The following is a 16189-nucleotide window of genomic DNA, read 5'->3' as shown; positions in this document are numbered from 1 at the left end:
TCCCCATGTGATAGACTGAAACTATGCTGCCTAAAGGTTTATGGAGATGTTTGCATATGCATCTCAAGGCACAGCCTTGTCCTTTGAATTTATTCATGTCACAGAGGTTTTTGTTCATATGTCTTACTGCCGATTTCCTCTTTTTTCTTTGTTTATATTGTCCTGCCACTCCCCTGTCTTTAAGATGGTAAAGATAATTATCAATAAATACTAAGGGAACTCAGAGACCGGGGCCGGCGTGGGTCCTCTGTAAGCTGAGCGCCGGTCCCCTGGGCCCCCGCTTTTCTTTCTCTATACTTTGTCTCTGTGTCTTATTTCTTTTCTCAAGTCTCTCGTTCCACCTTACGAGAAACACCCACAGGTGTGGAGGGGCAGGCCACCCCTTCATCTGGTGCCCAACGTGGAAGCTTTTCTCTAAGGTGAAGGTACGCTGGAGCGTGGTCATTGAGGACAAGTCGACGAGAGACTCCCGAGTACGTCTACAGTCAGCCTTGCGGTAAGCTTGTGCGCTCGGAAGAACCTAGGGTAACAATGGGGCAAACTAAGAGTAAATATGCCTCTTATCGCAGCTTTATTAAAATTCTCTTAAAAAGAGGGGGAGTTAAAGTCTCTACCAAAAATCTAATTACACTATTTCAGACAATAGAGCAGTTTTGTCCATGGTTTCCGGAACAGGGAACTTTAGATCTAAAAGATTGGGAAAAAATTGGCAAAGAATTAAAACAAGCAAGTAGGGAAGGTAAAATCATTCCGCTCACAGTATGGAATGATTGGGTCATTATTAAAGTAGCTTTAGAACCATTTCAAACAGAAGAAGATAGCGTTCCAATTTCTGATGTCCCTAAAAGCTGTGCAGTAGATTGTGAAAAAGAGGCAGGGATAGAATCCCGGAAAGGAAAGGAAAGTTCACACTGTGAATGTGTATCAGAGCCGGCTATGGCTCGGTCAACGCAAAATGTTGACAATAATCAATTACAGGAGGTAGTATATCCTGAAACGTTAAAATTAGAAGAAAAAAATCCAGAATTAGCGGAGCCATCAGAGTCTAAACCACGATGGCCAACTCCTCTTCCAGCAGCTCAAATGCCTGTAACTTTACAACCTCAAATACAGGTTAAACAAGTACAAACTCCAAAAGAAGATCAAATAGAAAAAGATAGAGTCTCTGTCATGGCAATGCCATTCCAAATACAGTGTCCACAATATCAGCCGGTAGAAAATAAGACCCAGCCGCCAGTAGCCTATCAATACTGGCCGCCAGCTGAACTACAGTATCAGCAGCCCCCAGAAAATCCGTATGGACAGCCAGGAACATTTCCAGTGCCACAGGGCAGGTCGCCATATCCTCAGCCGCCCACCATGAGACTTAATCCTACAGCACTGCCTAGTACACAGGGTAGTGCGTTACATAAAATTATTGATGAGGCAAGAAAACAAGGAGATATTGAGGCGTGGCAATTCCCAGTAATATTAGAAGCAAGACCACCTGGAGAAGGGGCCCAAGAGGGAGAGCTTCCCGTAGCTGAAGCCAGATATAAGTCCTTTTCTATAAAAATGCTAAAAGAAATGAAAGAAGGAGTAAAACAGTATGGACCCAACTCTCCTTACATGAGAACATTATTAGATTCCATTGCTCATGGACATAGACTCATTCCTTATGATTGGGAGATTCTGGCAAAATCCTCACTCTCACCCTCTCAATTTTTACAATTTAAGACTTGGTGGATTGATGGGGCACAAGTACAGGTCCGAAAAAATAGGACTGCCAATCCTCCAATTGACATAGATGCAGATCAACTATTAGGAATAGGTCAAAATTGGAGCACTGTTGACCAACAAGTAATAATGCCAAATGAGGCCATTGAGCAAATTAGGGCTATCTGCCTTAGGGCCTGGGAAAAAATCCAAGACCCAGGAACCGCCTGCCCCTCCTTTAATACAATAAGACAAGGCTCTAAAGAGCCCTACCCTGATTTTGTAGCAAGACTTCAAGATGCTGCTCAAAAGTCAATTACCGATGAGAATGCCCGTAAGGTCATAGTGGAGTTGATGGCATATGAAAACGCCAATCCTGATTGTCAATCAGCCATTAAGCCATTAAAAGGAAAGGTTCCCGCAGGATCAGATGTAATCTCAGAGTACGTTAAGGCCTGCGATGGAATTGGAGGAGCTATGCATAAAGCTATGCTTATGGCTCAAGCAATAACAGGAGTTGCTTTAGGAGGACAGGTTAGAACATTTGGGGGAAGATGTTATAATTGTGGTCAAATTGGTCATCTAAAAAAGAATTGCCTAGTCTCAAATAAACGAAATGTAACTACTCAAGCTACTACAAGAACAGATAAAGAGCCACCTGGCCTATGTCCAAGATGTAAAAAGGGAAAACATTGGGGTGATCAATGTCGTTCTAAATTTGATAAAAATGGGCAACCACTGTCGGGAAACGAGAGGAGGGGCCAGCCTCAGGCCCCGCAACAAACTGGGGCATTCCAAATTCAGCCCTTTGTTCCTCAGGGTTTTCAGGAACAACAACCCCCACTGCCACAAGTGTCTCAGGGAATAAGCCAGTTATCACAATACAGCAATTATCCCCCGCCACAAGCGGCAGTGCAGCAGTAGATTTATGCACTATACAAGCAGTCTCTCTGCTTCCAGGGGAGCCTCCTCGAAAAATCCCCACAGGGGTATATGGCCCATTGCCTGAGGGGACTGTAGGACTAATCTTAGGAAGATCAAGTTTAAATCTAAAAGGAGTTCAAATTCATACTGGTGTGGTTAATTCAGACTTTAAAGGCGAAATTCAATTGGTTATTAGTTCCTCAGTTCCTTGGAGTGCCAGTCCAGGAGACAGGATTGCTCAATTATTACTCCTACCTTATATTAAAGTTGGAAACAGTGAGATAAAAAGAACAGGAGGGTTCGGAAGCACTGATCCGACAGGAAAGGCTGCATATTGGGCAAATCTGGTCTCTGAGAGCAGACCTGTGTGTAAGGCCATCATTCAAGGAAAACAGTTTGAAGGGTTGGTAGACACTGGAGCAGATGTCTCTGTCATTGCTTTAAATCAGTGGCCAAAAAATTGGCCTAAACAAAAGGCTGTTACAAGACTTGTCGGCGTAGGCACAGCTTCAGAAGTGTACAAAAGTACAATGATTTTACATTGTTTAGGACCAGATAATCAAGAAAGTACTTCCCATGTTAAAAAACATTTATTATCTTGTTTTGCTGTAATGGGAGTTCCAGAAAAAATTAAAACTGACAATGGACCAGGTTATTGTAGTAAAGCTTTCCAAAAATTCTTAAATCAGTGGAATATTACACATACAACAGGAATTCCTTATAATTCCCAAGGACAGGCCATAGCTGAAAGAACTAATAGAACACTTAAAACTCAGTTAGTTAAACAAAAAAAAGGGGGAGATAGTAAGGAGTGTACCACTCCTCAGATGCAGCTTAATCTAGCACTCTATACTTTAAATTTTTTAAACATTTATAGAAATCAGACTACTGCTTCTGCAGAACAACATCTTACTGGTAAAAAGAACAGTCCACATGAAGGAAAACTGATTTGGTGGAAAGACAACAAAAATAAGACATGGGAAATAGGGAAGGTGATAACCTGGGGAAGAGGTTTTGCTTGTGTTTCACCAGGAGCAAATCAGCTTCCTGTTTGGATACCCACTAAACATTTGAAGTTCTACAATGAACCCATCGGAGATGCAAAGAAAAGCGCCTCCACGGAGACGGAAACACCGCAATCGAGCACCATTGACTAACGAACAAGCCTTCATCACCATGGCACATTTATATAGAGGAAAAGGGAGGGAGAACGTTGCGGGAAGTCAGGGACCTTGAATGCAGGGACTGGCTGAAGCCACGGCAGAAAAACATAAAATGTGAAGATTTCATGGACATTTATTAGTTCTCCAAAATTAATACTTTTGTAATTTCTTATGTCTGTCTTTACTTTAATCTTTTAATTCCATCATCTTCTTTGTAAACTGAGGAGGATATATGTCACCTCAGGACCCTGTGATGATTGCCTTAACTGCACAAATTGTTTGTGGAGCATGTGTGTTTGAACAATATGAAATCTGGGCATCTTGGAGAAAGAACAGGATAACAGCAATGTTCAGGGAACAAGGGAGGCAACCTTGAACTGGCCGCCGGTGAGCCGGACGGAACAGAGCCATATTTCTTCTCTTTTCATTATGCAAATAGGAGAAATATCGCTGAATTCTTTTTCTCAGCAAGGAACACCCCTGAGAAAGAGAATGCGCTCTGAGGGTAGGCCTATAAACGACCCCCTTGGAGGCGTGCCGCCTTTTACGGTTGAAGCCGAAGGGATGAAATAAGCCCCGGCCTCCTGTAGCGCTCCCAGGCTTATTAGGACGAGGAAATTCCCACCTAATAAATTTTGGTCAGACAGGTTGTCTGCTCTCAAACCCTGTTTTCTGATAAAATGTTATCCATGACTATGCATGCCCAAAAATTTTAATTTTAACTCCATCCTGTGATCTCATCCTGCCTCCACTTGCTTTGTGAAATTCTATTACTTTGTGAAATATGTAATCTCGGTGTCATAATGACAATGGTGGTTTTGTTGAAAAGAAAAGGGGGAAATGTGGGGAAAAGAAAGAGATCAGCCTGTTACTGTGTCTATATAGAAAGAAGTAGACATAAGAGACTCCATTTTGTTCTGTGTTTGAGATGCTGTTAGTCTGTGACCCTACCCCCAATCTTGTCCTTGCAAGAGACATGTGCTGTGGTAACTCAAGGTTTAATGGATTTTGGGCGTGCAGGGTGTGACTTTGTTCCTAGATAAGCTAGGTATTGTCTAAGGTTTCTCCCCATGTGATAGACTGAAACTATGCTGCCTAAAGGTTTATGGAGATGTTTGCATATGCATCTCAAGGCACAGCCTTGTCCTTTGAATTTATTCATGTCACAGAGGTTTTTGTTCATATGTCTTACTGCCGATTTCCTCTTTTTTCTTTGTTTATATTGTCCTGCCACTCCCCTGTCTTTAAGATGGTAAAGATAATTATCAATAAATACTAAGGGAACTCAGAGACCGGGGCCGGCGTGGGTCCTCTGTAAGCTGAGCGCCGGTCCCCTGGGCCCCCGCTTTTCTTTCTCTATACTTTGTCTCTGTGTCTTATTTCTTTTCTCAAGTCTCTCGTTCCACCTTACGAGAAACACCCACAGGTGTGGAGGGGCAGGCCACCCCTTCATTTTACCACCTCTAATTTTAACATAAGCATTTCAGAACATCTAGAAAGAGTATAGTTCAAAAAATACTTAATATTGTCAACTACATATACAGTAGTGAGAAATAAAATGCACACACAGAACAATGGTTGGAATATGAAAATGTCTTCTAAATATGACCAGTGTGGCACAGAACTGTCCTATCTTCCTTCTCAGGTCTTCTGCCCCATATCCTCTAACCCAGAGGTCCCCAAACTCTTTGGCACCAGGGACTGGTTTCAGGGAAGGCAAATTTTCCATGGAAGGTAGGGGCATGGTTTCAGGATGAAACTGTTCCACCTCAGATCATCAGGCATTATTAGAGTCTCATAAGGAGCATGCAACCTAGATCCAGGGGTTGGGGACTCCTGCTCTAACCCACTTAATAAATGTGGATGTGTGGCTCCTGCTGTCACTTCCAGAGGTGGTCTAACAACTTCATTGCAAAAAGTCATCTCCAGAAGCCATTTATGTCCTGTTATTATTATTTTTAACAAGTGGAAATTTACAAGATGTGTGATTCTCTAACTCTCATAAGTCGCAACCTCTTTACACCTAGAAGGGTTGGATGTAGCAAATGTTTTCTTTTAAAAGGCTGGGGGGAAGCTGAGAGCAGCTTTTTCATAGGATACACACGGGCCTTCTGTAAACAGCCAATAATCGTCCCAAAGGTTGGTGGGCCTTTCCGATGGGCCTAATAGCGCCAAGTTATTCTTCCACTTCTGTTTTCCGGCACCAGCGTCTGGTAGAAGGAAAACCAGCTGGGCGATGGCCGCTAACCCTTCCACCCCTCATTGCCAGACTCCTCTCACCTTCTGGGCCCATTAAGGACTTTGTCGGTTGTCCTCGGGACTAGGTGAGTGTCGCCCACTTGGGACACTGCGGCCACCCGAGTATCCGGATCTGCGCGGCTCCACGGCCTACAGGGGCAGCTGAGCCTGCGCGTAGACCCGCTTTCCTGGCCCTCCGCACCCCCTAGTGGCCTCCGCGGCGTTGGGGCTGCCTCCCTGCTTCCCGCCCTGCCACACCTGCTGCCACCCAGGGCGCTGCGTCCAGGCGGCTCGGCGGAAGCTTTGTCTGAGCCTGGCAAGGTTGGGCGGGGAGACCCGGCAGCCGGCCGGTCGGGTGGGGAAAAGCGGTTCGCCGCTGCTTCAAGAAATGGGACCGGCGGGGCAGCCACGGCCAGGGCTCTGGGTTCTACAGGGCGGAGGGCCTGGAGGGCCCCGCAGAGCTGGCCGCGCTCCCATCTCAAATTCTGTTCGTCTTTTTATACTGATTTCAAAATATGGATTAGCCCTTTGTTCTTTCTTAAAAATCTTCACATTTTATTTATTTTTGTCCTGCAGGACTTCTGAATTTTGTATGATCTGAAATTAATATTTTCCTTAATTGCTACTAGGTTTGTGGAATGTTAGAAAATCTTCCCAAGTACTTACTATATAAGAAATATGTTAACATAATAATGTTTTTTATGGTTTTAATTTTATATTTAAACCTTTAATACGTTTTGAAAGTTTTTACTTTAACCAGTGAGTTAGAGGTCCACGAGATTTTCTTCTGTGCCAAAATTTTCAGCCGCTTTGCTTCTAAGCACTTTAATGAGTAGCCTGTCTATCCCCCCAGAGTATAATGCCAGCTTTATCATGTACTAAATTCTCATTTGCATTTAATATCTGGAACTTTTATTCTGCTTCATTATTTCCATGTGACTACCACCCTTTCCAGTCATCATTATACATTTCATTTTTTAAAATAAGCTTCGTAGAATATATTTAAGGTATACAACATGTTATGAGATACCTATGTAGTTAAAAATAAGAAAAGATCGGCCGGGTGCGGTGGCTCACACCTGTAGTCCCAGCACTTTGGGAGGCCGAGACGGGCGGATCACGAGGTCAGGAGATCGAGACCATCCTGACTAACACGGTGAAACCCTGTCTCTACTAAAAATACAAAAATTAGCCGGGCGCGGTGGTGGGCGCCTGTAGTCCCAGCTACACGGGAGGCTGAGGCAGGAGAATGGCGTGAACCCGGGAGGCGGAGCTTGCAGTGAGTGGAGATCGCGCCACTGCACTCCAGCCTGGGCGACAGAGAGAGACTCCGTCTCAAAAAAATAAATAAATAAATAAAATAAATAAAAAAAGATTACTACAGTGAAGCAAGGAATCCCAAATAAAGTAGAATTTATTACCTATACTGGGTCCTTGTGTTGTACATTAGATCTCTAGCATGTTTATCATACATATCTGCTACTCGGTTTTGTTTCGTTTGAGGCGGGGTCTCCTGTCCCCAGGCTGGAGTGCAGTGGCACTATCAAATCACTGCTCACTGCAGCCTCGACCTCCCAGGCTCAATCCATCCTCCTGAGTAGCTGGGACTGCAGGCGGGCACCACCAGGCCTCGCTAATTGTGTGTGTGTGTGTGTGTGTGTGTGTGTGTGTGTTTTGTTGTTGTTGTTCCCAGAGATGGGGTTTTGTCATGTTGCCCAGGCTGGTCTCAAACTCCTGGGCTCAAGCAATCCGCCCACCTCTGCCTCCCAAAGTCCTGGGATTACAGGACTGAGCTACTGCGCCTAGCCCTCCTGTCTGCTGCTTTGTATCCTCTGACCTACATCTCTCCACCCTCCACCTCAGGTTTTGTTATCTCTGTATACCTGTATTTGAATGTTTTCTTTAGATTCCCCATATGAGTGAAATCATGTAATACTTTTCTTTCTGTGTCTGCCTTATTTCACTTAATGTCCTCCAGTTTCATCCATATTGTGGCAAATGGCAAGATATTCTTTTTGGGATGAATAATATTCCATGATATATATATATTATGGTTTTAATCTTATATTTAATATATTTTATTATTTGGTTCTCATGGATTTCCTAGGTGTATAATCACTTACAAATAAAAGTAATTTTGGCATTTCTTTAATCCTGATATATATATATGATGGAATATTATATATATATTGTACATATATATATCAATTTCTTTATCCATTCATTTTTCAACAAGCATTTAGGTTGTTTGCCTGTATTGGCTGCAATACTACAATGAACATAGGATCGCAGATATCTATACAAGGTGGTTATCTCATCTTCTTTGGGTATATCCCCTAAAGAGGGATTGTTGGGTCATATGTAGCTCTGTTTTCAGTTTATTTAGAAAGCTCCGTACTGTTTTCCACAATGGCTATACAGTCTCACCAACAATGCACAAAGGTTCTCTGTTCTGTTCACCCTTATCCACGTTTATTATTACTATTTTTTGACTTTTTGATAATAGTCATCCTAGTATTATCTAGTATCTCATAATGGTTTCAATTTACATTTCCCTTGTGATTAGTGATGTTGAATACCTTTTCATATCCATCTTGGCCATTTTTCTTCTTGGAGAAATGTCTTTTCAGATGTTTGCCTGTTTTTAAATGGGATCATTTGTTTTCCTGCTATTGAGTTGTATGAGTTCTTTATCAATTTTATGTATCTTATTAGATATATAGTTTGCAAATATTTTTTCCAATCCATAGGTTGCCATTTCATTTTGTTGCTTGTTTGCTATGCAGAAGCTTTTCAGCTTGGTGTAGTCCCATTTATTCATTTTTGCCTTTGTGGCCTGGGCTTTTGATGTGATAGCCAAAAAATCATTGCTAAGGCCAAGGTTCAGGAGCTTATCATACATTTTAATAGCTGGAAGAGCTCATCCACTCTCATTTTTTTCTCAGAATTTTTCTTATCTGTCTCACTTTTGTTTTTTAGTTGAGGATTAGTATCATTTTGTCAAGTTAAAAAATTGCATATTGACTAATTTAGGGAGAATTGACATCTTTACAATACTGAGTCTTCCTATCCAAGGCAATATGTCTTCTTTACATTATTTTTTACTTTGACAAGTGTGGTTTAAATGCAGCTTTTATTCATTTGCTGAATGATACATTTTATTTATTCTTGTTAATTATTATTGTCCTAACTCACTATTATTTGTATAAAAGAAAGTTATTTTTTATTTTAATATTTCCTTTCACTTTATGGAATTTTATTTTACCACTTTTAACACTTTATTTATTATTATTAGTAGTAGTATTAGTATTATTTTGAGACAGAGTTTCGCTCTTGTTGCCCAGGCTGGAGTGCAATGGTGCGATCTCGGCTCACCACAACCTCCGCCTCCTGAGTTCAAGCAATTCTCCCACCTCAGCCTCCCGAGTAGCTGGGATTACAGGCATGCACCACTACGCCTGACTAATTTTGTATTTTAAGTAGAGATAGGGTTTCTCCATGTTGTCAGGCTGGTCTCGAATTCCCGACCTCAGGTGATCTGCCTGACTTGGCCTCCCAAAGTGCTGGGATTACAAGTGTTAGCCACTGCGCCCGGCCTATTATTATTATTTTTATTATTTTCGAGACAGAGTCTTGCTCTGTCACCAGGCTGGAGTACTCTGGTGCAACCTTGGCTCATTGCAACCTCCACCTCCCAGGATCAAGCAATTCTCATGCTTCAGCCTCTCGAGTAGTAGCTGGGACTACAGGTGTGCACCACCAAGCCAGGCTAATTTTTGTATTTTTAGAAGAGATGGGGTTTCGCCATGTTGACCAGGCTGGTCTTGAACTCCTGACCTCAGGTGATCCACCCACCTCAGCCTCCCAAAATGCTGGAATTATAGGCATGAACCACTGTGCCTGGCCATAATATTTTATTATTATTTGGTTCTCATGGATTTCCTGGGTGTATAATCACTTACAAATAAAAGTAATTTTGGCATTTCTTTAAATATTATAACTTATTTTTCTTATATAATTGGATTGGCCACCTGTTCTAAAACACTGTAAAATAAGATAGATAGTAATCAAGTTTTTTCATGTTTAGTAGGAATGCTTCTGTTTCTTCATCATTAGGTATATATTAGTTTTTGTTTACATATATATAAAATTATGGCCAAATAACATCTGTCTATCCTATTTTAGTAATTAATTTAATAATTAAGAATGGATGTTGTACATTTTTGTTCTAGCCCAGTTGCCTAAGAGTTCCAGGAATATACCTGTAGTCTAATAAAATTAGGTTTATTGATCCATTGCAATGAGACAGACTGCATTCCAGGGGAACCATGGGGTATCTCATCAAACAAAGGGAAAGGCAGAGTTATAGGATTTGGGGTAAGTTTAGGTTAATATTAAATAAGGCAGAGTGTTGATAGGCTCAGAGGAAAGCAGGGCTATGTGTAACAAGGTCCATATCAGGTCTGGACTGCAAAGTAGACCCAGAGTCCTATTTTCTTGAATACTAGACAGTTGAGAGAGGTGTGGAATGTTGTGTCCAGATACGTCTTACGTGCAGTTCTGCATTTGAGTATGAGTTGAGGCTGTGTTAGGAGTCAGGAAAAGAAAGGAGCCAACTGAAGTTATTTATAAAGCAAAATCAACAGAACTTGGAGACACTGGATATAGTATGAGGGAAAATGGCAAACTGAAATTTCACCCCTCTATTATGGCTTATGTGACTGGGTAGATGACCATGTCTTCAGCTGATATGGAATATACTATAACAACAGTTGGTTTAGGGAAGCAAGAGAGAGAAGAACAGGATGATCACCTCAATTTTGATTTGTTGGGTTTCTGACTGCTGCAAGACTCGAGTATAGACCCACAGGTAGGTAGTGGGACGTGTAAGTGCAGGGATACTGCTGCAGGCTGGGGTCACAGCTATAGATATAGATACCCAGGAGTCACGAGCATCGCTGAAGGAGGGCCTGCAAAGTGAGAGGAGCACTGACTGGATCAAGAGAAAACCTCAGAAAGATTTCCCCAGGGTTTCCAGGCTAGTAGGATGAGCCCACAGTGAAGACTACAAATGAACAGAAAGAGGTGGGAATCAAAGTGGAGACCCGCCATGTCAAAGAAACTGAGGAAAAGAGTTCCAAGGAAGAGGGAGTGGTCAACTCTATCAACTGCAGGAAATGGGCTCAGGAATGGAAGACCTGAATTGGTTTAACAGTTGCCAGGTAGATGGTGACTTTTGCCAGGGTACCTTCAGGTAAGTTGGTGAAGCAGAAGACAAAATTCTATGTGTTCAGCCAATAAGAAGAAGTGAGACAGAAGAGTGAGCCTCCACCTTACAGGGAGCTGGGCTGAGAAGGGCAGGAGACAGGGCAGTAACTGCTATGGCATCAGGCTCAGGGAATGCTTTTCAGCAAAAAAGGTGTCAGTGTTTCACTTTTTTCAACTACTTAGAATCAGGACCTCAGCTATGCCTGGTGGAATTCATTTAAAATACCAAAATAAAGGTAAGTCTTCTGTAGTCTTTCTGTACTCACTTGAGCACTTGATCTCTGTAACTTACTCTGCATCCTCCTTCCTGCCCCTTCCCTGGCAAGACACACACACCAATATACATTTGATTATATTTTAATGATCACGCAGACCCTATTAGAAAAGATTTCCCCTTGAACTGTACCCAGGAGGTGTGGCCATGGCACACACAAAGCCATAGGGAAAGACCAGACAAATCTTGAGCTGAGAAGGAAGGGCTCAGTTGCATAGATATATAGGCAGAACACATAAAGAAATCCTTCTGTTGAAAATATTTAGGAAAGAATGGAGGTTTTGAAACATAAAATCAATAATAATTTTTATTTTTTGTTCAGCACACATGGCAACACAGAGCTGTGAAGACAGACGTGGTTAGCACAAACCACTCGGGCCACTGAAACCAGGGCAAACTCATGGATCATCTGCGCTCCCATCGTCACCTTGGTGGCAGCCCCACCTCTCAGATTTTAAGCTCTATGGAAAGTGCAGGCTTCCAGGAGTGCTGTGGAGCAGAGCAGAGAGGTAGGATTTTCAAAATCTTCCTATATTTATTTCTGAACTGTCAAGTGAAGGAACAATTTCAGCATAGTACAAAGGGCACAGACTTGCCTCCTCTTCTGTGAATTGGGCCGTTCTCCCAGTGCTCTTTTCTACTTGCCTGCACAGCTCCTGTGCCTATCCTGAGGAGTGCCCCACGCCAAAGCTGTAACATGATTTTCCTGCCCTACAGGGTTCCCCACCTTGTTTCCTATGGGTGAGGCTCACACATCTGAGTTTGTGAGGCTGGGAGTCGCCCAGGAAGACTGTCCTCCCTGACCTCTTTAAGCAGGTGAGGAACTGACATAGCAAAAAGCACCTGCAATGTGCCAGTTTCTGTGCTGTGGGCTAAGGATGGAGGAAAGAACAGCAGAGCCAGACTGTCTCCTTTTGTGGAGGATATAGGTTAGGTAAATATCAACTTGATTCTCACAATAGCAAATGTAGACAAGCACATTGCTGCTTCCATCAGAATTACATGGGGGCAACTTTTAAAATGTGGATGCCTGACCTAGCACAGACTTTCTAAATCAGTATCTCAAGGCTCTGAGAATCAGCATTTTAATAAGGATCAAGACTCCCTTATCTGCATACTCCTGTGGAAAGACTAACTGCGCTATACCACCATGTGTTATTTCCCAACTTCCAAACTCTTTCAGGTGACTCAGTTACACCCAACATAGTTATACTGCAAAGGTGTGTTTTATTCTATTTCAGTTCTCAGAAACTGGTGTTGCAAGTGAGTAGTATGCGTGGCAACTTTATGGTTACCAGAACCTATGATCGTTGAGGCCCTCTAGAGCAGCACTGTCTGAAAGAGCTTTCTGTGATGATGCAAACATTCTCTTTGCTGACCAGGATGGAGCCACATGTGGCTGTTGAGCACTTGCAATGTGGCTGGGTGGGATTGAAGAAATACATCTTTTATTTAGTTTAATTTTAATTAACTTAAATTTAAATAGTCACATCTTGCTGGTGGCTACCATACTGGACAAGGCAACTCTAATCAAAAGTTTACTGCAGAGCAATGACATGTACACATAAACCTGGTCCTTTTCATAGAAATAAGATGGAATTCTCTATGCCCAGTAAGTTCACTACCTTAGAGCTCTGAGCCTGTGTCCCCTTACTATCTGCCCATACAGCCTAGCCTGTCATACATGCTAGGCTTAGATTGCTCACTCACCATTTCATTTTGTCCATGTTGTCCTGTCCCGAGGGCCACAGTCTGCCCCTCCTGTACCCACCACCCCGGCACTCACCACCGTGTTTGGTTGCCACTTCCCCATGCTGTTCTTCTTACTTACGTGAGGTGGAGCATTTTCTCAGGTTAGTGACAGCCTTGACATATTCTTCTCCTAAGTATTTTTCATATGTGTTTCTGTCATGAAGTTTGGCCAAACATACTGTGTCATCTCTGAACAGAAGGTCCTTGGTTTTGGACTCAAACAAACAAAAGTTGCTCGAGCAGTCAGTTACACTACTTCCAAACATGTGCTGTCAAGTGAACAGAAAGTCCATGAGGACCTGTGGTCTTTAGCAGCTGAGAACACATGGATGAGAAGAGTCTGAAAGCTCTGAACCAGCCCTGGGGATAAATGGAAGCTACAGAGTACGCCTTGGGAATTTTCCACCTCTCTTATCTGCCATTTACCCACTTAGGGACCCATGCTCCATGCTTTCATGATGCCCCCAAAATCATCTATAGGGTCCCTGGTCCCACCTTCCTCTGAGAAGTCCCTCCCACCCACCACCCATGCTTGCCTAATCTGACCTCTCTTCCCCACTTCATTGCCCTGCATTGGGGGCTGCTTGTAGAAAATGAGAGGACAATAACATGTCCCTTCAGACGTTATTGTCAAAGAAGATGTTAAATGTGAACCCTCCCAGAGGACTGGCAGAGGTAGTTGTTAAAAGTTCACGTTTGACTGCATTTTGAATCCTTTCTTGGGCAAGCCACTCAACTTCTCCATATCTCCAAAGGTTGTAAGTGAAATGATGACTGCAAAATGTTTAACCTTCCATATAGCATCTAGGAAATGTATGTTAAATGCTCATTATTGTCATGTACCTTAAAAGGACTTCTAAATATACACTATCTTATTTAAAAAACAAAACAAGGCCGGGCGCGGTGGCTCAAGCCTGTAATCCCAGCACTTTGGGAGGCCGAGACGGGCGGATCACGAGGTCGGGAGATCAAGACCATCCTGGCTAACACGGTGAAACCCCGTCTCTACTAAAAAAATACAAAAAACTAGCCGGGCGAGGTGGCGGGCGCCTGTAGTCCCAGCTACTCGGGAGGCTGAGGCAGGAGAATGGCCTGAACCCGGGAGGAGGAGCTTGCAGTGAGCTGAGATCCGGCCACTGCACTCCAGCCTGGGCGGCAGAGCGAGACTCCGTCTCAAACAAAACAAAACAAAACAAAACAAAACAAAAAAACGTAATGGTGAATCAACAGCAGGCAGCTACGCCCAAAAGGAAGGTGATGTGTGTGTGTGGAGGGGCCTTTAGGATTAGAATACTCAGGCAGCCCCTCTCTTCAACAAGGCTGGCCCTGAGTGGTTGTTCCCCCAGAGGACAAGCTCTCTGAGGGCAGGGGTCCTGTGTTTTTTTCAGACTATTGAGAACAGTGCTCAGTCTGCCTAGGCAAGAGGAACAGAAATCTACTCTTCATGACTCGTATCAACAAACGCTGGGAAATAGGAGCTGTCGTCTTCGTTTTCGGGAAGGATGGGAGTAGGGAAATGAGAGTACCACTGAACAAGGTTGGGGGAGCAGAAAGGCAGATTCCTGGTCCCAAGGGCACATGGATCAGATAGGGACTAATCACCAGTGACCAGGAGCTAGAAGCAGAGCTGGGCCTGAGAGGTCTAGTTCCATAATTACACAGTAACATGTTTTGAGCATGTCCTATAGGAAATGGCATTTTCCTATGCCGTTTGGGTGCATGTCTTCACTTAATACTCATGTTAACTAGAAGTAGGTAAAAGTATTATTATTACAATTTTATATATGAGGAAGCCGAGCCATAGAGAGGTTATGTAATATACCCAAGATGGCACAGCTAGGAAGCTGTGGAGCTGAGATTTGAACCCTGATACTCTTGTCCACAATGCATGGCATGAAATGCACAATGCATTAAATTCTAGTTTTCAAAAAGAAAGTGCTGGAGTCATGGCTGCACTTTGTTGTAAACTCCCCCCAAATAGCCTATAGCCATCTAGGAAGAAAAGGTGGGAGGCCCTGGCTGGTCCATACCTGCTGGTCAAGTAACAGCGTTTGAACACAATCTGCCTTATCTTTCCGTGCAACCACAGCATGATTCGGGGCTCTGGCCAGGTGGCAGTTTGCAGGCTCCTGCACAGATTTCCTGGAACCATCAAGGCACAGCAACTCATAGTCTTCTTCTTTCAGATTCTTAGCCCATGCATCGGGGTTTTTTCCTAGGGAGAGAAAGAAGATGGTTCAGCTGACAGCTTTGGTCAAGGTGCCCCACTGGGGAGATGGGACTGACTCAGTGGTGTGTAGAGAACCTGGACCTTCTGGCCAGCAGAAGTGCCCACACTGGGGTTACAGTTATGTGGACAGGAAGAGACACCCATGTGGTCTACCAGGGGATACCAGACTCACAGTGACCAGGAATGATTATTGACCATCCCCTTCCAACCTTCCCTACCCAGCCAGGTGAGAATGAACTACATTCTGCAGATGCTGTTCAAAAAGATCTTCAGTTCCACTAAATTCCAATTCCATCTGTACCTCTTGCTCCAGCAGAGGAAGCATGTGACGCCCTAAGCCAGGTTGATCAATTTATGTGCTGTAACACATGGCATCTCCAAACAAAAGAACTTTTCCGCAGAGGACACCTTTGGAATCTGCACCAGAATTTAAAATCTGACTCCCTTGTTCTAGTTCTAAATGAGAATGTGCACACGCCTGTGTGATACAGGTCTATATCCCATCTCGGCCCCTTTGCCTCTTCTTTACTGTGTTGTCTCTGAAAAAAAAAATCTCACCCATTCTTAGGGTTTCAGCTCCTTCCTCCTGAGGCACTTCGCAAATATGTTTTGCTAATTTTTATTTCTCTCCCATAATTCAGGATT

At 43.3% G+C, this 16189-nt stretch overlaps 1 protein-coding gene and 1 long non-coding RNA gene across 24 annotated transcripts in view; one reads left to right on the top strand and one right to left on the bottom strand.

Moving 5' to 3' along the window:
• The first annotated feature begins 323 nt into the window (after positions 1 to 323).
• LOC144339018 (uncharacterized) lies at positions 324 to 5143 on the top strand. The gene is made up of 2 exons (XR_013413566.1): positions 324 to 496; positions 3652 to 5143. It is a non-coding gene; the product is annotated as an uncharacterized LOC144339018 (long non-coding RNA).
• Positions 5144 to 11853: 6710 nt separating this feature from the next.
• TF (transferrin) overlaps positions 11854 to 16189 on the bottom strand; it is a 32006-nt gene continuing 27670 nt past the window's right edge. For 14 of the 23 annotated variants that reach the window (XM_077989861.1, XM_077989856.1, XM_077989857.1 and 11 more), the window contains 3 exons: positions 15345 to 15529; positions 13394 to 13583; positions 11854 to 12051 (listed from right to left, as the gene is read on the bottom strand). In XM_077989861.1, coding sequence (XP_077845987.1) covers positions 12017 to 12051; positions 13394 to 13583; positions 15345 to 15529 — 410 coding nt within the window. In that variant the 3' untranslated portion in view covers positions 11854 to 12016. 23 annotated transcript variants of the gene reach the window in all.

Source organism: Macaca mulatta, chromosome 2, assembly GCF_049350105.2.
Source record: "Macaca mulatta isolate MMU2019108-1 chromosome 2, T2T-MMU8v2.0, whole genome shotgun sequence".
NCBI lineage: Eukaryota > Metazoa > Chordata > Mammalia > Primates > Cercopithecidae > Macaca > Macaca mulatta.
This window is presented reverse-complemented; position numbering and strand designations above follow the sequence as displayed.